Consider the following 26622-nt stretch of genomic DNA (forward strand, 5'->3'; position numbering starts at 1 on the left):
TGGTGTCAGTTGTTGTTGTGTGCCGTTGAGCTGTAGACGACTCATAGCAACCCTATGAATTAAAGACTTGAACGCTTGTATAACTTTCATCGTTTCTCCACGTTAATAGTTTCTGGAGGCAAGCTGTTTCAGAAGTGGATGTCACTCCTGTTTCCAAACTTGTTTTAATTGGGGAGCTCCACCAAACACTGTCCACCATGCGTGACCATTATCACATTTGACACATCATGTCACAATATTCAGCTTCACAGTAAGCATGAGTTACCTCTGTATAGCAAATCAGGAGGACTTTATTATTTTACAATGAATGAATGAATGAATGAATGGTTATTGTTCCGTATCTATCCAGTCTCATAGTCTCAGTCACACCCACCCCCCATGATGCATCTACTCATCTGCACAGAACTCCTCTACTCCCTCACCTGTAATACAGGTAACTGGGAGGGAGGTGGTTGCACTGCACAGCTCTGCTTACACCATGCTGCCCTCATTTATGTTTCTATCCACTTCTCGCAAAGCAAATAGCTCCAGTTTCTAGGTTACCGAGATCTCGTAATGAAATGTATCAAATTGACAGGACCTTCTTTTGATAACAAAATGAAATAAACGAAAGCACTACTTTGTGGCTATAACTGTTGTTATGTGCAGTTGAGTTGCTTGCGACTCATAGTGATCCTGTGTACAACAGGCCTAAACTCTGCTCTATCCCTTGCTAATCTTATTGTCTCTGACACCCCCACCCCCATTATCCCAGTCACTTAACCAATCCATTTCATTGAGGGTCTTTCTTTCCAGTGTTGTCCCTCCACCCTCCCAAACATGACGTCCCTCTCCAAGCACTGGTCCCGCTTTGCAACATGTCCAAAGTATGTCAGATGAAGCCTCAGAGTCCTTGCCTCCAAGAAGTAGCCTGGCTTCACTCTCTCCAGGACGAACTTGTTTGTTCTCTTAGCAGTCCATGGTATATTCAATATTCTTCTCCAACACCACAGCTCAAAGGCATCAATTCTCCTTCTATCCTCCCTAGTCACTGTCCAACTCTCTGATGCACAGCAAGTGACTGCAAAGACCATGACATGTATCAGGTGCACCTTAGTCCCCAGGCTGACATCGTTGCTCTTCAGTACTTTGGATAGGTCTCTGACAGCAGACTTTCCCAATGCAATTCTTCTTTTAATTTCCTGGCTGCTTATACCAAGAGTGTTGACTGTGGAGCCAAGCAAACTAAAGCTGTGAACAATCTCATTCTCTTGATCATCTATCACGATGCTGTCAATTGGCCCAGTGGTGGGAATCCTTGTTTTCTTGATATTGAGCTTTAGTTCAAATTGAATGAAGGCTGCAGTCCTTGACTGAAGTGCAAGCACTTCAGGTCCTCCTCAGTTTCAGCAAGCAGGGTTGTGTCATCTGCACAATGCAGGTTGTTGATGGATCTTCCCCCAATCCTGATGCCACACTTCTGTGAGGTGTAACGTGGCTTGTGGCTATAACAGAAGCGTGGATATATTCTGAGGGGGGTTGCTGGTGGCCTGTGGGAAGGGGCTGTTCTGCCTGTCAAAGGCTGGCAGCTGGGATCCGCCTGCTGCCCCATGAGAGGAGGTTGTGACAGCCTCTGAAAACCCACGTGGAGGGTCCCCTCTGAGTGTTCTCTAGCCTGAAGGCCCCTAACCATGTAACACAGGCTGACAGGTCAACCTGACAGCTCCACATGCAGGAGGAGGAGGAGGAGGAGGGCTGGGGAGCACCCTTGGAACTGGACACTGAAACAGAAGCTGGCCTGTCCGGCCTCCATCCCTGCCCAAATCCAAAACCAGGCTAAGGCAGCGCTGGAGTCAGGATTCCATGGTCCTGAGGTCCAGGAACTGACCGTCCACCAGAACACAGAGGAGGATGTAAAATCTCACAAAGGTTCAGCTCTGAACAAGACTGTTGGTGCTGAGCCCCAGGGACGGGGGCTGCCCCGCTGACCATCCGCAGGGGCATCGATCGCACGAGAGGAGACCACTCTCCCGGGGGCGGCCGGGGGCCTCGAACCGTGCGCCTTCGGGACTGCAGCGCGGCTCGTCACCCGCAGGAGGGCGCTCTGACGCTCCCCGGGCTCTACTTTGATGGACTGAGATGAACTGTCAACTCCTAGGGCTGAGTCGGCAGGAAGCCGGAATCCAGACCTAAGACTTTACACCCGCGTCTCTACGGGCGATCGGGAACGGATCGATGACAGCGGGAAGGCGGGCTCGCGCCTGGCGGAAGGGCCTCCACTTACCCCTCCATCATTGAGCGCCCTGACCCGGAAACGATACACAGTCCCCGGAAGCAGGTGGCCCACGGTGCACTCCAGGTCGGGTCCGTGGTACACCTCGGACGCCACGTTCTCGGGTTCCGTCATCTCCACGCTGTACTCGGAGACCTCGCAGCCGCTCTCGGAGGCAGGGACGTCTGCGGGCGAGAACCATTTTCATCTCAGCACATCGTGCTCCTCTCTCGATGTCTAAATGACAATGACCTAGCTTTCAAAAGTGTGGGGGACCTGTCCTGAGGGGCTCCCTCAAAAAAGCAACCCTCCAGGGAGCTCTGGGGGCCTAGGGGCAAGAAGCTGCACTGCAGTCCCAGAGGTGAGCGGTTCGAATCCACCAGATGCTCTGCTGGAGGAGGAGGGGCAATCTCCTCCTGCACCAGTCAGATCTGATTTGACGGTACACACACACAAAATAATGATTATGATGATGATGATAATAATAATAATAAATCCGATTTGACAGTAGACACACAAAAAAATAAAAAAATAAAATAAAAAGCAATCCCCCTTCAAAAAATGAACAACACAATTTGTTAATAAAAAATTACTTCAAAGCAATAGGAAGCACTGAGAAAATTTCCTTACATGCAAAGTGAAGGAAGGAGGGAAAAATGGAGGAATCAAAGCCTTCTCTTTAACTTAAAGCCAAAGATCATGACCATTGATTTGCTAAATGAAGATGTACGATATAAAATTGGCATAGTATTTTGTTTCAGACACAAAGGAATAAAATAGGTCAATAGGTTTATACTCGCAATTTAACATTCTGTAAACTGCTAGTAGTAACATAGCTTGAGTATATACTGGGAAAATAGCCAAGAAAACAACAACAAGAAGCCACATCTCCAGGGCTGCACCCAGCAAAGCAGCAAGGTCATACACAGAGAAGAAGAACTCGCATTACGCTGTTACACATTTCCAGGTTAAATCTTTAAATTACACACAACCTTTTTATGAACAAAGTTTAAAAATCCCTGTTAAAGACTGGCTGCTTTGAAATATTCTCTGGAAGAGTGTCTTCCAAGAGGCAGAAGGTAAACAAGGTACCATTAGGAATAAAAACATAAGTGATAGTGTACAGGGAAATACAGCACCAGACCAACAAAAATTAGAGGAGTGGAGATAATTACAATAGGAGGAAACAATGGCTTTCAGAAGGAAGACGTAAAAATGACAAGCCATTAAATCTTAAACATTAATCTCAAATTGTCAATGTCAATGAGAAGGTTTGTTCACTCACCCCATTCTAAGTGGACTTCTTTGTGCTTTGGTCTACCCAAAACCCTTGGTGGTCGACACTGACCTGGTGCAATGCTCAGTGTGCGAACAGGGAGACTTTCAGAACACTGCAGGGAAACACAGAGAAGCATTGCTTAGTACTATAGATGCACAGCAGGCTACAGCAGGCAGATTCCACCTCATCAATGTACATGTAACTCAAAAGATGATACAATGCATGCACGGCACTGTACGTTTCCTGTGACAAGACGGTGCCTATTTTAATTGCAAATATGGAACTGGTAAAAATAAGAATAATTTCTAAAGCTAGATTGGTAGACAGGAATGCTGTGTATCCTAAATACACAATTCTATTCTCTAAACCCAAATTAGATCCCTTATGAGGAGAGAAAAGAACACAGAACAAAAGCTAGATGAAAAGCTGTAACAGTGTCGTAAGTGGCCAACCATCTACATTGGAAAAGCGACACAAAGTAAAGTCAATATCAATCAACTGAGTCTAACATTAACCACCAGGCTGTGCTCTCGCTGAAATAACTAGGCCTCCGCCTCTGCAGGATCGGGGCTACATAAAGTTGGTAGCACAGAAGCCAACCTCTATCTTTAAAGAAAAAACCAAAACAAAACACAACAAACGTACAGTCTTCTGAAAATCAATCAGAGTAAATCTTTCTGAGAGAAAGTGGTTGACAGAGAGGTTCACTTTCTATAACTGCCAGAAGTGCACCTCTGTGCTGTCCTCTGTAGCACCACACATGTGGCTCATGGCCCAGGTGAGGCCCACAGTACTGTGTGGCTGTGACTGAGTGTACTTCATCCCAATGGGCGTCCTAAAGCACTGCCTACCGATAGTCTACCTGCACGTCCTTCTCCAAGTAGTTGGTCAATATAGGCAATCTAGATGCCACAGGGCCACTATCCTTGAGAAGGAATGAAAATAAACTCAAGTACACATTGAAAGCACAGTGAGTACCTAAGAAAACAAAAATCAGGCGTCACCTGCCAGGTGGGTACCCTCTTGAGAAGTCAAACTAGCATGAGACTACAAGTGACCTCTGCTTTTAAAAATATTAACTGGTTCTTGTCATGTTAAAACATCTCTATAACGAAAAGGTTCTTTTCCTTTCTTGACACTTGTTTTTCTTAAGTTAAAGCCACGCAGATGACAATGACCTCACTTCTAGCATGCCTCCTATATCTTACCAGTTATTTTAAACCAGAAGAACACAGTGGGCTCTGAACTGAGGCTGCAGACGTGCTAACTGGTGTAACCTGTTAAAAGAACTGGACAGCAAGAGGAGGGCCACCACCGACAGGTATGCAGGCTAGGTCCTGCCCTGAAGGAGGCACCATTCGGCTTGGTTATCCGAGACGGAGATGTGTTTTCAGCAGATGCCAGGAGGGTACCCGTGAGGAAAGTGTATGTCTCAAGTGCTTACAGAATTGCTAGAAATGGCAGAAGCAGAACTGTGGAGGGGACATCTCTTTGATTTTGAAATCTATGCTTTTCCATCAATGCTATTAGCTCACCGAGGCCCCTAATTTAGCTAATGTACCTTCCAGACAACACTCAAATTTCCAATTGTCAAGACAAAGTCTTCTGAAAAATAACCTAGTGACAAATGTGCCCTAAAAGTACCACAATTTAGTTGGGAACCAGGGGAGCCATCTCTCAGATCCTCTCAACCGCAATTGCAAGAAGCTCTATTTTTCATTGCTTGCTATGCAACCACGGAGGCCTGCAATTCCAGGATGCGTTTCTAAAGATCACAGCTCCCTTCTGATGTTATAAACAGGCTTGCCCTGACTTACGTCACCCCGAAACAGAACTGACCTGACTGTGTCCACCAGTACTGATGCAGCATGCTCGGAGTTTGTATAAAGTGCCTGGTTTCAAGTGGCTGAAGGTGTATTCTGTCGCGGGTCCGCTGTAAGCCACTTCCCACTGACTTGCTGTAAAAGAACGCTTGTGCATGAGTTCGTGCCATTCGTAAAGCAAATAAGACCGCATTTACCATTCCTGATACGAAAAAGGTCTAAGTGGTTTCCATGAAAATTACTGTTCTCTCTTTCACCTTATTCCACCCCCCTCCCTCCCCAAGAGTCACAAGGCTTTTCTCCCATTTCCTTCACAACATTTAATAATTTTAAAAAAACAAAACAAAACAAAACACAAAACAAACCAGAAGTGATTTTTAATAGTTACTATAACTGGCTGGATTACTTATTAGCATTGTTATTACATTTTCTGACTATGAGGTTTGGATGCTGGAAACCAAAGATATAAGAGTTGAAGGGGTTGAATTGTAAGTGCGGAAGGACTTGAGTAAGCTAGGGCATGTTTAAGGTAGAAGAAAGCCAGGTGGATCTGCTGGTGTCCGCCTGGCCATGGACAAAGCCGAGAACACTACTGTGAACAGTTTTCCCCTCTTCTCATCTACCTGAAGAACCATGAGTCAAGTCTTCCCATCAATGGTTCAATCCTTCGGGTACAGGCCTGTACTTGTTATGAGATCTTACTTAGGAGACAAAAATGTGCAGGAGGGTGATAAACCGAAGAAGGAACACTTGCTGAGGTCCAGGCTGTCAGACCATTCAGGACTGACAGAAAGCAGGATGGTAGGAAGGATCTGGGTGACAAGAAGGCTGATACGACTGAGGGGAAAGCAGCCTGGGTCACATCAACAGGCTTCACTGCCTCCACCTCGCAGACCTGAGCTGCGGGGACACTCTCCCACCTCTGCTCTGCTTCTGCTCATGTGTCCAAGGCTGTATGACTCCATGGACCTGTCTGAATGAAAATACTTTTACCTGTTCCAGGATATTCTGAGTGAGTTTCACTAACACCTCATGCAGCTTCTTAGGGTGTATTTACAGTTGAGACACATGTAAAAAGGCCACATGAGAAAGAACGTCAAAGATAATTATTGTCTTTGGAGTCCCTGGGTTAAAGGTTAAAGGCTAAATGAACCGAGGTTAAAGGCTAGACTGCCAACTGCTGGCAGTATGAGTCTGAGAAAAGGCGCTTTAGATGAACCGTGCCCAAAAGGTTAACGTCTTGAAAACGCTATGGAGTTAATTCTACTGTGCAAACGTGAGTCTTCAGGACTCAATAGCAAATAACAAGGTTATCCTTAGATTACTCGTCGGAAAACCAGGACTGAAATATGACTGAGCTGGCACGAGATGAGAAGATTTAATTCAATTTCTTATTCACCTGTGCACTGGTCAAGCTGTTAGCTTTAAACACAGGATGAAGCTTAGTTTTAGTTTTGATCTGACATTAATGCTCAAGACACCGGAGCAAATCCCAGCATCCTTAGAGTGTGTCAGGTACCAAAGCTAGACAAAGTTTCGAATGTGAAAATCTAGTCTACTCTAGATAAATCTAATCATAAATAAAATATAAATCTAGATAAAAATTTCTAGTGTGAAAAATCTGTATGACATTTTCAGTGCAGAACATGATTTTATGTTAAGGTTGGTTCTCCCAAAGTCAAGGAATTTTAAAGTTCTCAGCTTATAACAGGCCTCAGTAAGACTTAAAAAAAAAAAGGGAGCTTTGGTAGCCTAGTGGCAAGAAGCTGCACTGCAATCCAAGAGGTGAGCTGTTCAAATCCACCAGATGCTCTGCTGAAGGAGGGACAATCTCCTTCTGTACCAGTTAGATCCGATTTGATGTTACATACACAAAAAATAAGAAATTTTTTTTTTTAAAAAGGAAAAATATAAAAAACAAAGGGAGGAGAGAGAGCATGATTTTTAAAAAGTATGTTTAAGGTAAATCTGGTGCCTGACACTGAGCTTGATGGAATAAGCCATCAATATGTGATGAAGGTTTATTGACTGTAATGCAATCATTAGAATTAATGACTCTTCGCTATGAGTAAAAATAAGTCCACCATCATTAGAAAATTCAGCTTGCTACAGATTTTGAATCAAACAGTTTCCAAAACCCCTCACCGTCAGGACTTCCATCCGTTATCTCCAGCATGTACGTGAGGATTTCAGAACCGCCATTGTCCTTGGGGTGATCTGGGAAGTAAGAAGTCTTATTAGTTATGAGAGTTTTGATTTTTTTAATTGGTTGCAAATAAAATACATTAAGTAGCATAACTCTATAATATCTTAACCCTGGGCATGAATAATTGGCCCAATAATTAGTTCACTAAACTCCTTTCTTGAAAACAAAACAAAGTAAAACTTTCCCCCCCAAAAAACCTTGATTGTTTAAAGATTGAAGAGTGGCAATGTTTTCAGAGACAGATACGTCAATGAATTGTAATTTAGTGAAAGACTTAGCAACAAGATGGTTTGAATTTTGTAAAAACAACAACAACAAAACAGACTGCTAGCTAACCCTCTGGTTCGTTTCCCAGGCTGTAAACGGTACAGGAAGAAAATGCTCATCTTTCTCCCACGGAGTTGCTGGGAAGTTCCAATTGCCCGAGAAGCTGAACCTTGGAGTTAGCCGTGGCAACTCCCTGTGGCCTACGCCATCCAAGTTCCCAAAATGTAGCCAAACGTAAACAAATTTCAAATGCAAATGGATTTTTCTAAAAGGTTATCTGAATGAATTATTAACTGAAAAATCTGAAGCCTGTCCTTAATATTAGCTCATTTTTAAATAAGTCACATGTCTGGTTGGTTTTTCTTATTTTCTTTTCTTACATTTAATAGTAATAAAAAGAAATAACCATAACCTTTTGATAGATGGAGAAGGAAGAAAAGATAAAGGCAAATTCTATGGAGAAAATTAAAAAATAACATGAGAATGAAATATAGCTGTTCCACCAGAGTTTGCTTTTTATACTCCAAGTGAATGTCATGTAAAAGCTAGAAATGTAAAGTTTACCAGGTATTTCTAGTCAACATACGTACTTGCTTTAGTAAGAGACATTTACAATGATATTTATAAAGCTAACAATAACAGTATAGTAGGGGGAAAAACAAGTAATAGTGTTGACAGCAATTCCTAGAGTTTTCTGAGAATAAAGTCTTACAATTTAGGTCTAAAAAGTATACTTAGATTTTTACAGTTTCCTTTAATCTTTCCAAATAAACAGATATCCCAATAATCTGTCTTAAAATGATTAGATATCATGAAACTAGGGTTGATCTTTAAATACAATTTTAGTTTTAATTAATTTTTAATTTTACAATTTCCTCTAGTATTACTTTACTTGAATGCTACACAAAAATCCTTTCGGGTTTCTATATTTTGTTTCGCACAATAAAGAACAAAACCAAACCAAGTGTTACTGAGTTAATGAAAACTTCTAGTGATATTCCATCTGATTTCGAGGTCATCACTCTTCACAGGAAGAAACTGTCCATTTTTCTTCCATGAGGCAGCTGGCAGATTTAAACTACCTTTAGTTAGTAGTCTCACATGCCACCTACTCTGAAAGTTACTATTATAGAGCATCAGTGAAGGGAGCTCTGGTGGCCTAGTGGCAAAAAGCTGCACTGAAATCCCAGAGGAAGGTGGTTTGAATCCACCAGATGCTCTGCTGGAGAAGGAGGGGCAATGCCCTCCTCCTGTACCAGTCGGATGTGATTTGACAGTGTACACACACACACACACACACACACACAGCATCAGTGATAATAACACGCATCAGAATAGACTGAGATACAGCGGCAAGTGTCTGTCAACGTTCAAACTGCACTCACATGAAATAATCCATGACGCAGAGGTGAACCACATTTCTGTCCACCAGAAACTTCCAAAAACCACAAGATAAATGTAAATATTAAAAAGTTCCTCAAGCCTTCTGGTGGCATATAAATAACAACAATGAAAATAATACTTTTCCCAATTAATTGTATCTTAACTACTCTTCATTGTATCTTAACTACTCTTTGCACTCATTTAAGCGGACATATCTCAACTTTAACATTTACTTTCAATGTAAATTTACTTTATAGGTCAGGTTTCTTCCATATTAAATACTGTCCTATTTCTTAAAGTACTGAAAACCCAGGGAACTCTGGGAGCCTAATAGGTAGGAGGTTGTGCTGCCAATCTGAAGGCAGGTAATTCGAATCCACCAATGTCCTGTTCCTTGGGAGGAAGACGGGCAATCTCCTGTTATGCAATTAAGAGCCTCTGAAAACTCACTGGAGGGTGAGCTATGAGTTGGTTCTGACAAGGTCACAATGAAAAATAACGTGAATGTTCAGAGAATACAAAATTCAAAACAATCATTAATTCAGGACATAGGAGGATGAACAAGACATCTTCTGCCAGGACAAGGAAGATACTGTTTTCAGCAATCTGTGGACTTCTTAAGATGAGACAAGTCACATGTGAATCCAGATGTGGAAACCTCCTACCAGTTCCGTGGTCCGTCCCCCACCTCAGTCCTTCACGACTGAATGAGTCCATCTGAAACAGCTACTGCCACAACTGAGACACATACCCCACTTGACACTGAAGCCGTGGGACGTCACCGGTCCTTTAATCAGGGGTCTCGTCGGGGGCCCAGGCCTGTCTGGGCTCGTCGTACAAACCAGAACTTCACTCGGACAGCTTTTCCCTTCCATGTTCGAAGCAGTCAGCTAGAAAACAACCGAGAAAACATTAGCACATGTAAACACAGAGAACAAAGAGGACGCAGAACGGATTGCAGTAGGATTGGCTCGGAGACATAATGCTACGGGGAAAACCAGATCATGATCCTTCTTTCAGAGCAGGACAAGATTAGACATCTACAGAGAGCTGCCTGGCCATTGGCGCTTGCGGGCCAGGGGATGTATGGCTTAGATCAGAGGGACTCGTTCAGTCTGGTGATGGGGAAAGTGGCACTAAACACGGATATGGTTAGTACAAGCACAATCAAAATGAAAACAAGTGTAGCACACATGGATAGATACAGGAATACTGGTGGAAATACAGACAGATACGGATGGAAACATAGGTGACAGTAAAAATACCGATTTAAAACGAACAAAAGGGCAAAATATTTGCATCAAGCAGTTGCCTCTGATTGAGAGTGACCCTGTAAGAGTTGTCTCGGTGTACTACAGAGTTGGAACCGGCCCACAGCTGACCTTCCGGCAGGTTTTCAGAAGTAGTTAACTGCACGGGAGGAGACTGCCCACCCTTCTGCTGTGGAGCAGCTGGTGGATTCGAACCATGTGCCTTCAGGATTGCAGCGCGGCTTTCTGCCATTAGGCCACCAGTGCTCCGTAAGACAGAGAACTACCCTACCGGGTTTCCAAAGCCGTGCTCCATAGGAAAAATAGATCATCACCTCTTTCTCCTGTGGAGTAAGTGAGGCATTAGAACTCTCAACCATTTGTTAGCGGCTGAGAGTGTTACCACTACACCACTGGGACCCTCAGAAGTATCTGCCAATCCCCCCAGTGTTGGGCAGTAATTCTCTCTCATGGTGAACACCACTGGTTTGCCGAGGCTGTAAATCTTTATGGAAAGAGACTGTCCTATCATCTCCGTGGAGCGGCTGGTAGATTAAAACTTGTGACTGTTTGGTTTGCAGACCAGCACGGCACTCTGCTGCCATGGTAACTCAGAACTATCTACAGGTACATGTCTATACAAGCTATGTGGATGCAAGTTCATGCCTCATTTGAAGACACAAATATAAAGACTCCTTCGCCAGATAGCCAAGCACATGCCAAGAATGGTTTTCTGGGTTTGGAGGCGCAGGACCCTAGTCTCGCAGAGCTCAGTAACTTGGCTGAACACACTCAAGTGGGTTCCAAGTCCTGGAAACCCTCCACTGGGTTTCTTAGCTGCAGACCTTAATGCAAGGAGATGGCCCATCTTTCTGCCCACGAACAGGCTGGCAGACCTCAGCCACCAGGGAGGACAGGCTTTTGGTGGACAGCACAACACAGTACGGGCTGGGCTGCCATCCATGAATTCCACACAACTCACAAAACAATGATCCTGGTAAAGGGAGTAGCATCTGTGGTCTTAAATGTCTGCCTGTGACCAACTAAGACACAACTACAGGCTGTTACTGAAGATAATGAAAAGGTTAGAGAAAATCAAGCCTGCGCGAGCCATATTCCATTTACCCTGAGGCCAGAAGAACCAAATGGTTCTACCACACCTGACCACTGTGACTAGTATTACAGCACCTGCTCCTGGACTCACAGGTGGCAGGAAAATATGGGGAACTAAAGTCCTTTGAAAGACAAACAATAACAAATAAACAGGAACAACAGAGAAGAATGGGATCCAGGGACCAGCACCAGAAACCAAGTACTCAGCCACTCCCCTGAGGTTACTTTTAAGCACATTATCAGAGGGTATTACCTGTAAAGCAATTTGTAAGAGAATAAAATGGCAACAAACACTCAAAAGCAAAGATGAGAAGGAGGTAAGAGAAAAAGACGAAAAGTACTAAAAATGGGTCCCAAACAGTATACGATCAAATAGAATGCTGACCTAGTCTGATGTTAACTGATGTCACTGAACAATCCCTGTGGAAACTGTCTATCAGATATGCTAGGAAAATTTTCAGTAAGAATGCCATAAAATATTATTTTTTAAAAAAATTAAAATGCTTTTAGATAGCAGGGGTTAAATGAGCAAGGACTTTTTTTAAACACAGGAAAATCAAGTCATCTGTAAATACACACACGGCTTATTGACGCTTACAGGAGCTGCTAAGTGCCCAGCTCACGGCTGACCCTCCAGTGAGTTTTCAGGGCCAGTAAATCACACAGGAGGAGATTCTCCATCTTTCCCCTTCAGAGCAGCTGGTGGGTTCAAACTGCCTGCCTTTGGGTTGGCACCACAACTCCTTACCACCAAGCCACCAGAGTTGCTTGTTAATGAGTATTTACTGCCATATAATTAACTGTTCACCATTAAAAAGAAAACTGTGAGGTGGATTTTAGGTAAAGATATTTTCATCTTTATTATAAAAGAAAACCAGCTTGGTGCCACCTAGCTGATACTGCTTTATAAGAGAAAAATAGCTGAGGGAGGAAATAATAAAAATAATCTCAAGAATTGAAGAGTAGCGCAGTGCCACCTTGTGGAGAGAGCCTAGCAGTGCACTGGCACAGCTCGCCTAGGAGAAAAGTCAGATTTAACAAAAATAGCACTTAACTTTGAAACTGGGCTGATTCTCAAATTCTGAGAAATAAGATTTTTAAAATAACAAGAAAACTATTATTGTCCTCAAAGAGGCACACGCTCCATTTGATACACTTAGAGCTATTTATGAAAACGCACTGCTGTCAAACTCTGACTCATAGCAGTATCGGAGTGGTCTTCACGGAAGTGAGCCGCCTCAGTGCATCTTCCTCTTTCTCAGGTTCAAAAATGCGAACTTCTCAGCGAGCAGCCAAGTGCTGAGTCAATGCATCACAAGGCCTCCTTGGCTATCTCTTACCTGATCATTATATACCAACCAATGCAACGTGGCCTGCGATATCTCTTACCTGATCATTATATACCAACCAATGCAACGTGGCCTGCGATATCTCTTACCTGATCATTATATACCAACCAATGCAACGTGGCCTGCGAGTCAGAGCCGAAAGGTGGAGTCAGGAGACTCCATGCATCTCACAGGCCCACACAGGGACAATACATGCTGCACGCTAGGTGACATACTGCTTTTCTACGTGGCTACAGAGTAGTAGGGTTTTTTGTTGTTGGTGTTTGTTTGGGTGTTTTGTTTTCCTTTTAAGCTATGCATCCTTTTTTTTTTATTTTGTACAGGGAAAATCTGTTATCAAGAGCAAATGACTCACTCACCCTGAATTTATACTGTGTGCTTCTTTTGAGATTTTTCACAGTACAGGTTAAATCCTCTCCAGTGTATTTTGGGTGGAAAAGGTTATCCTGAAAAGACAGAGGCAGAAAGAGAGATCAGTATTATCAAATCTGGGCATTAAATACCTTTATATGGAGTTTTTGTTCTGACTCTTTCCACCATCACCAGGACTAAGAATGGAATTATTTCCAATGCCACGCAGATGATGCTCTGCCAACCCAAAGGTACATGGTTTGAATCCACCAGGTGCTACACAGGAGAAAGATAGGCAATCTCCTTCTGTCATTTACTGCCTTTGAAAACCCCCTGAAGAACCGATGAGTCAGTTCTGACTTATTGGCACATACCAACAGCACTGTCACCCAACCACACATGGACAGGGACAGACAGACAGACGGACGGGGACACCCCCCGCCCCATATGCCCACAATGTAATGTAGAGAGTATCCTAGCTTCAAACTGAAAATGAACTCTCTCACAGTAATACTTCTTCCGGGCCTCGTCCGCCCTGTTTTATCAGCTTGGGATCTAGATGGAGGCTGATGCTATTTACATGAGGACAATCTTCTCCTTGGGTTAAAATGTGGCTCTGCTTTGGAATGGGCATCACCATATGCTTTCTTCACTGAGCAAACTTTGCCAGGTCACCCAGGAAGAATTCCAAAGAAGAATTTAATAGTCAGGTAGAACTATGTGACAATGTAATATGTAGGGGTTTTGCATTTATTTAACAACTGTGTAATGAGAAAATAGAAATCCTCTCTGTCTGAGAGCTTTCTGGGTCTGGTCCCAATGTGCCCTGTAATCTGTGGAGGCTGAGGGGCTTGGCCACACAGATCCCTCTTCTGTTCAACTGAGAAATGACAAGTCGGGCTGGAGAACGCTTTGATCCTGTCACTCCAAGTGGCGGGCACAGAACCCAACAGCGCTCTCTGCTATCTGTCCATTCCCTCACTCGTACATTCAGAAAATGCTAAGAACTTTCTGGGGACTCGACTTCCTTCCAGGCGCCAGGAATTCAGCACTGCCCCACGACTGGTAGAGTCTTCCACATAAGATACTTACATGCCCTGCGGATTATTTTTTTAAATTTTATTTTTAAATCTACATATAAAACATATCATGTGATTCTAAATGCTATGAGGAAAAAGAAAGCTGACTCACGAGGTCAGAGTGCTGGGCAGAATAAGATCCTGCTTGGGGAACTGGAGATGGCTATTTCATTTCAGTCACCGATCTTACGAGTCGTGTAACTTCTTAAAACAAAACAACTTCATGCCATCGAGTCAGAACTGACTCCCAGCTGATTGTCCAGCAGATTTCTGGAGGCTGCAAACTTCACAGGGGGAGATGGACCACCTTCCTCTTGAGGCAGCTGGTGGATGTGAACTGCCTGCCTTTAGTTTGGTAGTGCAACCTCCTTACCTGCTAAGCTACCAGAGCTCCCTACTAATCAGCTGCTGAACAACCACATGAAGCGAGGGGTTACTGCCCTGGACAGGAAAATCACAGACTCATTCCATCGCTGCAGACAGTTGAAGGTGACAGTGTTCTGTGAAGTTCTTCAGGGTGGTTAGAGAAGGCCTCTCCAAAGAGGTGACAATTAGTGAGATAACTGAAGTACTGAAAGAGTTCTGGGGTCGGTCCTTCCCAAGGCCAGAGCACGCCTGACTGCGTCAAGGAACAGCCACAGAGCTCACGAGACTGCCAGGGAGGAGCCAAGGCGGGATGGGGTGACAGAGGACCCGGCAGGTTGGTGAGAGCTCTGGCTGTCACTCTGGCAGCGAGGGGGAGGCACTGAGGGGCTCTGGCAGAGCAGTGAGGTGATCTGACTTATACCATGACAGGATCCCTCGGGCTTGGTGTGGAGAATAACCTCAGAGCGTTAATAAAGAAGGAAGGAATCATATTTGGGGGACACCCCAAGAGCCCAGGGAGATCATGGTCGCTGACAAAAGGGCTGTAGCCACGAAGATGGTGAAAAGAGTCAGGATTCGCATTATGTTTTGATAAAAGATTTCCCCATTTTTGCTGACCACACGTAGTTAAGGACACCAAGGGCTTTGGGGATGCCCCCTTGTGAGGGAGCAGCTGTGGGACGCGCAGTCGTGGTGAAAGGCAGGAATGAAAAGTTCCCTCTGTGAATTCTTGCAGCTGGGGCAGCACTGTCTTAAACAGAACACACACCAGCGGGATCAACTGCGCACAACGTACGTTTTCTTCCTCCTGAATTTCCAAGGTGTAGGTAACCGCTTCCTCGGGTGAACAGCCTTCGGGTTTACACCACTGCAGCGTGACCCATGTGACACCGGCTCGGACGAGTCTGGGGGCAGACGGCATCTGAGGAATGTTCCCCAAGGTGTAGCACACCACCTCCTGGCTGTACCCACTGCGGAGAAGCGGAGAGAGTAAGACACAGTCAGGAGGACTTGCCGGCTCACTGAGGGCTGTCTCCAAGCTCAAAACGGAGCGCTCACGGCAGGAAGCTCATGGCCCGCTTAAGAATCAAACAGCCCAGGGTTTGACAGGTTTGGTAAAGGAAAGAATGCAAAGAATCCTCTCGGTGACAATCACTAACACAACTTTGAATTTGCCTAAATCTCCTGCTCCCTGCTACTAGAAAAACATACCGATTTATAGGACAATAGATTCTTTTTTTTTTTAAAGGAAGCTAAAGAAGCTTTATTAAGGGGTCTCCTGGGCAGGATTCCGTGTTCTGCGGAGAGAGAAACAGGCAGAGGGCAGACCAGGGAAATACCACAGGACAATAATAGCTTCTTAGGATGTATCTCCATCCAAAAAAATCCAGCAGAAAGCAAGGCATGGTGTACTGTTTACCAAGCTGTGGACCACAGCGATCCCCAAAAGACAATCCCACTACTGTTGGACCATCTTAGCAGGACCCTCCCTTCGATTTCCAAAGCTGTAAATCTTCCTGTGAGGAGATGCTTCCTATCTCCCAACGAGTGGCTGGTGGATTCAAACTGCTGACCAAAAAGCCCAAGAAGTAACACACTGCACCACCAGACCTCCCACAACTGTGAGTCCTGAAATCTGTGAGAGTACAAATAATTATTGATAAAAACAGATACCTGAAAATCCATATGGTGCTATTTTTTTCAAAGAAAAGTTCAGGAATGTTTCCAGTGTCTTTCAAAATTCCCGAACCACAGAAATCTTTTATCCTGTGACGCTTTGCCAACCAGCAGACACTAGCCTGGAGGGTTAGGGCATAACATCAAGCTGTTACGTCAAAGGAGAGCTGTTGGAATCCACCAGTTTCTCTGCAGAAAGATGGCAAGCCCCTTCTAGAAGGACTTTACAGCCTTGAGTCGCAAAGGAAGGTCACTAGAAGTTGGGACTGTTTCACTGGCTCTGAGTGGTCGGGGTGGTGGCTGGTTTATGGGTAGAAGTCCTGGTAGCACAGTGTTGAAGATCCTAAAATGCTAAGTAAAAGGTGAGCAGTTTAAACCCATCGAAGGCTCCACAGAGCAAAGACGTGGGAATCTGCTTCGGTAGAAACTTCTAGCCTTTGGAGCACTTTCATTCTGTCCTATAGAGCTGCTAAGTCAGAATCACTTACATAACAACGGAAATACGATCATGTGTAGGGGCAGGAGGTCTGCAAAAGAACCTTTGTCATCTTCAGACTGGCAAAAAGGTTGGGAACCACTGATGTGCTCAAACTTCAAGACGGTTCTTAAAAAGCAGTGATGATTTTTTCCGTTAATCAAGAGTAACCCAGCAAGTGTCCTTGGAACACAGTGTTCTGGAACTATTGTTAATCAAAGGAGCCTCACCTTCTTCTGCCTTGGAGGCAGGGCTCTCCGGGATGGTCAGGGGTTTCTCAGACCTGTATCAATCTGCCCTGGGCTTGACTTTGAGGGCTAGCCCACCACCTCTTTCAGGAAACATTCAAACATAACAGGGAAAAGGTACGGAATGGAGAGCTCGCTAAAATGATGAAAAAAAACTAAAAAAAGAGATTTGGAAGGAAAAACCCCAGATCTCATGAGGGACTCCTTTCAAAATGTGTACCGTTGCCTTCGTCCCAGCATCCTCTGTTCTCAGAGACCCCTAGTGGGGTCTTCACATCATAGCAGACAAGACTGCACAAGAGCTACACTACCCCCTCTGAAGAGGCCTTCCTCTCTCCAAAGAGATTCCCTCTCGACAACCTCGGGTCGGCCTGTGTAGAGGCAGCAGGCTGTTCCAATCCTTCCAGCAATGTGAGAAAAGGCTCAGAATCACAGCAGGAAAGTTCAAAGGCGAGAGGACGAGGGAGGCTCATACCTGGTCCCGATGTCGTTCCGAGCGGCCAGTCTGAACGTGTACCCCATGGCTGGACACAGCTTTGTCAGCTTGCAGTGTTTCTGGCTCCCAAAAAAGCACTGTCTGAAACCACTGTTTCTTTTCCCCTAAAACAACAGGGGCGGGGAGAAAATGGACTTAAGTACTTCTTTACAGAGAACCAAAAGAAAGGAAGGGGAGTTTCTAAATAATGGCTCAACTTCCTAGTTTAGAGGAACAAAATCAAGTTCACCACAAAGCATCCAACCAGTTCAGTCGTGGCTGACACAGTGACACTGCAATAGAACTGAGCGGTAAAATGGAGCTTTATTAGAACAAGGAACAGCGATGGGAAACTGGGATGGGAGATCCAGAGGCGAGGTGGTGAGCCTTTTCAAGAGCCTCACCTGGGAGACTGAATTAGTGTCAGGGCGGAGAAGAGTAACACGCGTTCAGAAACACATGGCGGGCTGTCACTGTTCCTGTTTCTGTCAGAAGCTGGGGCTGCAGTACAATCCCACACGCTGTCCTTATTTGCCAGGAGGAAGCTGTGTTTCTAGTAAGGCACTGGCCCATCATTTTTCCCTCTACAGGACACCTACGTTGTGAAAATTCTGGTCCATCCTACTTTTGCTCCTCTGACCATCACTGACTCAAGAAGGGCTGAAGCCATGGTACAGAGGGAAGCACAGAACTTGTGTCACAGTGAAATCTCTCTCATAACATAAAGAAATTTCCGTTACCCATTACGCAGAGGGTATCTCTAGGGTGGCTATGGCTTTGCAAAAGTAAAAAAAGAGGATATTTCAGGCACAGGGCCAGGCTCAAGTTAAGGATCAGAGCAGAAAGTCTACTTTGTAAGACCCATCGACTCTCATCTGTGTTGGTCACAACTGTCCTGAGTGACAAGCCTGCCGCTGCTATGCGGCCTTTCCTGGGCACGCAGGGGCTGTCCAGGCGGCTGCCCGGGTCACACACAGTCCGCTCTGCCTCCTTCTCCCATCACACAGGCCTCGACTAGTCCATCCGGACATTCCTTTGATGGTGAGCTGTTTGCTCATCTACCACTAAGTATTGACTGCACGTCACTAAACCAGCTTATCCATATCTGCTTTCCCAGCAACAGGGCTTTGGACAATCCTGGAAGGTCGGCACATGCTTGCAAAGCCAAACAGAATGTTTCCCAAGCTTTTAGAGTCAATGCCCTTTCAAAAGTGACTTTTTAACCTGGGAATATATTTCAATGCCTCCCTAGGCTTTGCATGATGCTTCTAACTCTAGGAAATAAAAATAAAATACTCCAGTGGGTTCTCCCGACAGAGCTCTTTCCCAACGCCCCTATGCCATGCTCACATTAATCATTTACTAGAACAAATACTTCCTACTCACAACCCACATTCTTTATCTGTGCTCAACAGGAAAGAAAGCCACATGCTGGGATTCAGCGAGGGCGCTCTGGTGGCCTGGAGGGGGAGGAGCTGCACTGCCAGTCCCAAGGCAGGTGTCCCCGGGAGAAGGATGGGCAGTCTCTTCCCATGAGGCTGACTGCCTCTGAAAACACACTGCAGGGTCAGCTGTGGCTTGGCTCTGACTCGATGGCCCTCAGTACTCTAATCAGGCTTTTGGTCCGGGATCTTCAGAAATACGTTTGAAGTTCTCATTTCAGTTTAAAAGCAATGAGGAAGCACATTCTTTGTTTCCCCCCTAAGAACATTTAAGGATTTCCTTCCTGGGAGCAAGCTTACAACTAACACACATTCCAGGTGACGGCACATTGAAGAAGAGAAAGTAAACACCATTTAGCATGAAGCGTCACCAAGGTGGACAAATGAAAAGCCACCATGCTACCATCAATTGCAAGCCCTTCCATTCTCCTCCCTCCAAGCAAGGTGGTGCCCTTTTCACAGGAAGGGGATGGAAGTCCTCAACCCAAAGTTCCTTCAGGTGCAGCTACCCTCAAAGAACAGTGAGGCGAACTCTTCAGCTGCTGTTCGAGAGAAGTCACCGAGTGGCTGGCGTAGCATGCCGGTACGCCTATTTAACCTTGAGTGCTAGAGCTGATGTGGACCAATTATTCACAGAAAAACCCATTTATGTGCGCATTTGCATAATGACAAACAGGGTCTGATTACATCTGAGGTTGTTCTGCATCCATTTCAGGCTGCTGAGAGACCTATCTTCTCTCCTCTCTTTTTGAACTCAGAGTAAACAGTCCAAGAAAGGCACAGCCTGCCGCCACGGAAGTTCTCACCCCTTCCAAACCTGACACAGGCTCCCTCTCAATACCTTATTTTTCCTATTTCTTTGTTTGGTCTCCTTTCTGCCCATTTCTGCGGCAGTAAACCAGAGCCAAGAAATAAAAGTCAGTCTGTTTCTTGCTAAGTAGATTTGCCTCAATATGGTGAATATCAGACTGTCTGGGCCTTAAACAAGAGACTGATGATTATTCTTTCATGTCCTTCAAGGTATTTCCTTATTCGGCTGAAGCCAATTCCTAAGTAACTGAAATTGGTTGGTTGGATCTGGGTGGTTGTTTTTGGGGTTGGTTTTTTTCCTCCCCCAGGCAAGGCATGCCCGGTTTTTCATTGTGCCACCTTATAAAACGTGCAAGGCTCTCGTGCAAAGCTCCAGTGGAGCTGGGAACTCAGAATCAAGTTTTCGAAGCAATGTCTGAGGGAAAAAGAGGACATTTCAGAGTTAGGGGATTAGGGCATCTGGGAAACCTTTTGGAAGTCATTGAGAATAAAGTAAAACACTGAGGGAATGAAACTAAACCTTTTAGACAACAGAAAAAGGCTTTAGTTCATGTATCATATGGCACTTAATAGCAGAGGGCTATTTAAGAAAAACGAATTAGGACATTGGAGTGCAAAACTGACGTATGTCAGAGAGCGTGGCAGGCAGAGGGGACACACACAAGCAGGGTCACCTGCAGACAGACACCTGAGTAGAGGAATGATGACATTACTCAAAGGCACAGAATAATCTAGAGATTCTGTTCATAAAGTAAGAGAAATCCTAGCTTACAGACAGAATTGATAGGTATAGTACTCAGTTCTTCCTATGGGTGGGGTTAAAAAAAAAGTAATGCATTAGAAAACAGAAAGATTGATACAAACTGACAAGAGTGAGAATTGGAATATTTATCACAAAATTAAATATGCTCGAACTATCAGTTAGGTTTTAAAGGCTGATAAATCATAACTTGCATATTTTATAGGCAGCTCAGATCCAAATGACTCAGAGATTACAGCCAGGCTGTAAGGGGAAGTTTTTTGTTCTCTAGAATCGAAACTACCTGAGATTACTTAGATAAAGGAACTTCACTTAGAAAGGAAACTTACTAGGCTTTAAAGTCAGCCCTATGCACAGTTCATGCCCCAAACCAGGCCACGAGAGGAACGTCAACACGTTAACACAGAAAGCAGAACACCCCTGGTCCCGTCTGCCGCCGCCCAGCTGCTGGACCACGGCTGGAGACTAAGGACTGAGGGGCTCGGGTACCCTGGCCTGAGCTGGCGTGTCGATGTGGACGGGAGATTCCCAGTAGCATCCCCATCTTGTGCACCACGGCGGGCAAGGTCCACCGCACCTGAGCACTCCTCTAAAACGCCAAGTGCTGCTCAGGTTCCTGCTTTTGGTGGGAAACTTCAAGCTAACTCCAGAAAGATGCTGGAGAGTTCACATCTCCGAGCATTCTAGAGCAGATGTGCCACTGGGCTACTGACCTCATGTGACATGAACCAGTTCAACCCTCAGCTGTGTTGTGGCTTAGCAACCTCTTGCCAGCACCCCTGAGCCAAACAGGGCGGATTTTCAGGATTCCCTGGCTTCCTTCCATGTAATAATCCCGGGCATGCCCAAACGCTCGAGTCTACGCACACCGTGAGGTCACTCAAGGACAAGGTTAATTGTTACCAGAATGTGAGGAAATCTCGGGAGTATAAACCAACCGTGTGGAGATAAAACCAAAGGTATTCAACTTGGCCTTGGCTGATTCCTTAGAAATCTAGGCTTTTTCCTCTGTCCTCCTTCTTAGTGTTCCTCCTCTACACTGGACTGGGCTCACATTCTTGCTGACCTATTGTCCTGTCAGTCCCAGACCCAGCTCCAGGGGCCAGTGCCAGACCCTGATCTTCAAGACAATGGGACTGTTTTCTGTCTGAGGCCCCGGGTGCTTGTCCCGCACGCCTGGTGGGAACTGCTCTCCAGGAAAGCGCTTGGCTTGCCAGCAAGTTGGCCCCAGTTTCAGGCATAGATCAGATTGAGCCTCTCCAGTCCTGAGATCGCCTGCTTTGTCTTGGTCCTGTTTCTCTTCAGTGAATAGAAACACGTTGAGTACTCCCGACACCTTAGAACTGAGTTCGTTCTAGGACTTTATACACTGGAGACCTGTGGAACCGGCTGCTTCTTCAACCCGCCTGGTGATTCTGACACCGTCAACCCCCTTTAACTTGTCAAGGCTGGAGTTTAGAGCAGTTGCTTGGCTGGGGTCTGACATCTCTCACTTCCCTGATTCTTGGCAATGAAATGTGGAGAGAAATGACAAACTATGAAAGGTCTTTTCTCATTTTTATCTCCTTTTAGACTACTTACGTGGAAATGTATTCATTTCTTTCTATAAAGTTTAAAAAGGAAATGAAGTCAAGATTATAAATTCATCTATTAATGCTACTCATTTTCATCTAAAGAAAAGGAAAAGGAGAATGCTCGGACAGCCTCCTGTGAGCCAAGCGAAGGAACAGGATCCAGGATCCTGGTGTTACAGGGACGACAGATGATGCAGGAGTTTATCTTGTCTAAGTCTCTCTCCCACCTTTTTCTCTTCTTCTTGCTAACAGAGTAGGAAGAAGCATTTCTTCCATCTATGAACTAAAAGAACTGTATCTGAGAGTCACCAGGGCATGTCTTGCTGGTGAGTTTAGCAGCACGGGGTGAGAAGTCCAAGGCCTGCCCTGCCCTATCGCTGCATTGCTAGCACACATTCTTTCTTCTCCTAACTCTTCCCAAAATACTCAAAAGAAAAACAGGACAGCATCTCAAAAGAAAAATGAAAGGCTGTATGGTGTAATTTCAGTATTTATGACCTTAGAATCTAACGCTCTTAAGGCATAATACTTAAAATACCCTATGTGCTATCACTCTCCAAGAGCCTGAGGAGCAACGATGTCACTCTGGAGACTAAGGTGCGCCTGATCCAGGCCAGGGTCTTTGCCATTACTTGCTATGCATCAGAGAGCTGGACAATGATTAGGGAAGACAGAAGGAGAGTTGATGCATTTGAGCTGTGGTGCTGGAGAAGAGTACTGAATATACCATGGGCTGCTAGGAAAACAAACAAGTTTGTCCTGGAGAGGGTGAAGCTAGGCTGCTCTTTGGAAGCAAGGATTCTGAAGCTTCGTCTGACATACTCTGGACATGTTGCAAGGTGGGATCAGCCCTTGGAGAGTGTGTCAGCGACAATAAGATTGGCAAGGGATAGAGCAGGGTTTAGGGCTGCTGTACATAGGGTCACTATGATTCACAAGGGACCTGATGGCACATAACAACAACAACATGTGCTATCATAGTATAAAGAAAATAAAATAGTAATAGTGTCTCATGACTAAGATGAGTCAAGGCACTTTTAAGACATGTTTGTAAATTCTTTGGTATCTCTTCCCTCTTTTGCGAGGGGATCAGTTTGTGATTGCAAAATACAGTAAGTGGTAATGAAGCCAGCCGTTACGTGACTTCTAGGATTAGGTTTGAAAAGCAAAAGCCTTTGTTATGGACACTCACTGGTGGCAGGAGGAGGTCCCTGGGGCTGCCACGTTGTGAGGAAGCCCTGACATCTTCGGGGCTGCCATGCTTTGAGGGGGCCACGTGGATGGCTCTTTTAAGAAAGTCCGTCCAAAGCCAGCATTCATCACTAGACTTGCAAGAAGAGACACACCCCCAGCAGATTCAAGCTTCCAGGAAAGGAGTTCTCCCAGCTAAACGCCCAGAAACTGGAGCACAGAGAAGTCATTGCTTTAGTGCCAGGTCCAAATTCCCAAGCCCGAATTAATTACCATAATAAAGTAGTTGTTTTAACCTGCTAAACTTCGGGGTAATTTGTTACACAACATTACACTCATCTATTTAGATAAACATATATGTTGATAGTACAAATTTTCACACTCTCTGAATTTCAGTAATTTTAACAAATTCCACCTACACTATAAATAACCAAGGGAGAAGAGAGAAAAGTTGGAAGCTAGTTCACAAGAGCTTAATGTATACTTGCAAAAAGGGTTCTATTTTTCACATGAACTCTGTGCATGCCTTTTAAGCAAAGCCACCCAACAAACAAAGGTCTCTCTGAATAAATTTTTAAAATTATTTTTGTAGAAGCTAAAAATACAACCAGCATTCTAAGATTATAAAGATCAAGTGAAATGCCAATCAAATGCAAGATAAAGTCGCTACTACATCTTCTAGCAGTAACATTTTAGGGAATATTAAGATTTTTAATAATGCCCCCCTAAACTGTTGAGAGCTTGTCGGGATTTTTTAAAGCGGAGACATGTAACAGTCTTTGGGGAATGGTTTTTAGACATGGTATGGCCTAACCCTACAAGAATGACAATGAGATAACCCTTCAAGGAACATTATCTCTTTCTCTCTCCCTCCCTCTCTCTCATTGCTGTCATGTCAGAACTGACTCATAGCTGACCTCCCAGCAGATTTCAGAGGTTTTAATTAAATGGAAGGACACTGATCATTTTTATTTTTTAAATGGAGCTGCTGCTGGACTTGAACCATCGTCCTTTGGGTTGGCAGTGCAATTCCCTACCACTAGGCCACCCGAGCACTCTTCCAGGTAGGCAAGAGGATACAATTCCTGGGTCGGGACAGCCTCAGATGGACTCAAAGATCCTGTGACCTTCAGCCGAGTGGTTTAGGTCAGTGTTACTAAGCTCTGTTAGTCTATCAATTATGTCAGTTCTCGAATAAGCTCGGGAGAAGGGTCCTGGCCCTGCGTCTGTGGGGGTGTAGTTGACTGCCTTCGAGTCGAACACGACTCACAGTGACCCTGTGAACAAAAGGCCCGAAGCCCCTCTGCAACTATCGACATTTCTCAAAGTTCACAGGCCTCAGGAGGTGTGTTGTTTAGGAAGTGGAAGTCACACCTGTGGCCCAAGTCAGCACAGGACTATCCCAAGTAACCAAGTGTCAGAGTTTCTTGACTGAAAGAAACCCACCAAAAATCGTTTTCCGTTTAATCCCCCTCCTTCATCTAACTCACGTACAGACATTTAGAAAGTGGTTCTTGGTACTTGGGAAGCTCCATCCTCTAAATGGACTGCTTCCCGCTTCAGGAACTCAACACATCCGCAGTCAGTTTTGCTCATCTCAATCACACACAACCAATGAATTCAGGCCATAGTGTTTTTGTGCCAAGAGTAACTCTGGAGGCTGTGGGGGCCCCGGTTGCGCTGGCTAACATTCCTAATTACGCTGGCACTAACCACGCTGGAAGCTGGCACTTCCAATCCTGCGGGCACAAGAGGTGGAGTTGGCTGATATTTTCAATTGCCTTCAAATTAACAGATTAGAAATGATCCGTCCTGTTCCTCTCTTGAAAAGGGCTTCATTTCTGGCACAAGAGAAGGTGAATGGGCAGCACACAGGTGCTAGGATGTGTGGACAGCTGGCTCTCCTTGGTGTCGGGGCTGTGTTACTACCCTTGATGCTTCTGTGACCTCTTCCATCGCCCTCCTGCCATCCTGGGGCTTTCAACATCACACTCCTTGTCCTCTGAGCTGCTCGTGCCAGATTTAATAACTGCCTGCTCCGTACGTTACGGAAACAGAGGAAGCAGATCGATGGTCAGTCACCATGTGTCTGGGGACCACTGCTGCTGGACGTGCACAGACGTGCGCTGGGTGGTTCGGGGCTGGCCACGCTTTTTAACACCACAGTTTGAGCCGCCAGAAATGGCAAGGAGAAATCAAACACAAAATCAAGTCATGTTAGCCAACTGAACTATGGCCAAACTCAAAGATTTCGTCTGCAAGAGTGTCTATATTTAGAAGCTGTTCCAGCACTGGCCAATCCCTAGGCAACATCAAAGGTAAATGTTGGCATGAGAAGTGAGAGAGCGTGTCTGTGTTCAGCAGAACCATATTTAAGAAAAAGACTCACCCCAGGAGGTGGTGAGGCCCCACATCTGGTAGACTCAAAGTCCCCTGCACTGAAGCCCCCTCCTCCCCACCCTGAGGTGACCCTTTCTTTTTAACTGCGTGGGGGACTTTCAGAGGGGAGAAATAAAGTGGGATGGCTTGTGGTTGCATGATATCAAGTAAACACTGCGTTCATGGCAGCCATGGGCACACAAGTCTTTCCTGTTAGTGGGAGAACCTCGGTGATCTGAGAAAGTCAAGAATGACACCAACAAGGTAAGGTCCCCTGGCCTCTGACTAAAATCACCACCACACATATAAATGCAGTCTTCCACTGTGTTATGTTATCAGCTGACCCGGGGCTGTCCCTTGACTCACGGGGCTCCCACGTTTAACAGAACAGGACTGTTGGGATCCGTATGGTTTCCCCCAGCTGATTTCTGGAAGTAGAACACTGAGCCCTTGCCCTTTTGTTCACCTTCTTCTGGAAGCTCCAGTGATGTTTGTTCACCATCATGGCAACACAGGTGCCTTTCGTGACACACGGGTGGCCGCTTCTGGGGAGCTGAACTCAGGTCTCCTGCACAGAAGCGAAGGATTCTACCACTGAGCTACCGCTGCCCCCAACTGGATTCCTACAAAAACCAATCACAAAGCTTCCTGCTGTGTAATGACTCACAGAACTCCCCTGAAGGGTTTCCAAAGCTCACACCAACCACGAGAGGAGACAGGCAGAACTTTCTTTACAGGGGCTGAAGAAATGGAAATTTTCTACTTATGTGGATAAAGCACCTTCTGCAGTGCATATAACCAATCAAAGCAGCAATCAAGAAATCGAACACTTTATCGTAATGATCAAATCTATTGCAAAAGAATCCTCATAGGT

At 45.2% G+C, this 26622-nt stretch overlaps 1 protein-coding gene across 2 annotated transcripts in view; it reads right to left on the minus strand.

Annotated features, from left to right (window-relative positions):
- Positions 1 to 26622, minus strand: part of FNDC3B (fibronectin type III domain containing 3B) — a 406030-nt gene that overhangs the window by 40984 nt on the left and 338424 nt on the right. For both annotated transcript variants that reach the window (XM_006890351.1, XM_006890350.1), the window contains 8 exons: positions 17593 to 17717; positions 15514 to 15688; positions 13281 to 13367; positions 9961 to 10099; positions 7499 to 7570; positions 5370 to 5488; positions 3537 to 3642; positions 2264 to 2436 (listed from right to left, as the gene is read on the minus strand). In XM_006890351.1, coding sequence (XP_006890413.1) covers positions 2264 to 2436; positions 3537 to 3642; positions 5370 to 5488; positions 7499 to 7570; positions 9961 to 10099; positions 13281 to 13367; positions 15514 to 15688; positions 17593 to 17717 — 996 coding nt within the window. The remainder of the gene's footprint in view (positions 1 to 2263; positions 2437 to 3536; positions 3643 to 5369; positions 5489 to 7498; positions 7571 to 9960; positions 10100 to 13280; positions 13368 to 15513; positions 15689 to 17592; positions 17718 to 26622) is intronic.

This window comes from Elephantulus edwardii, unplaced genomic scaffold (genome assembly GCF_000299155.1).
Source record: "Elephantulus edwardii isolate Elephantulus edwardi_28Jun2011 unplaced genomic scaffold, EleEdw1.0 scaffold00088, whole genome shotgun sequence".
Lineage (NCBI taxonomy): Eukaryota > Metazoa > Chordata > Mammalia > Macroscelidea > Macroscelididae > Elephantulus > Elephantulus edwardii.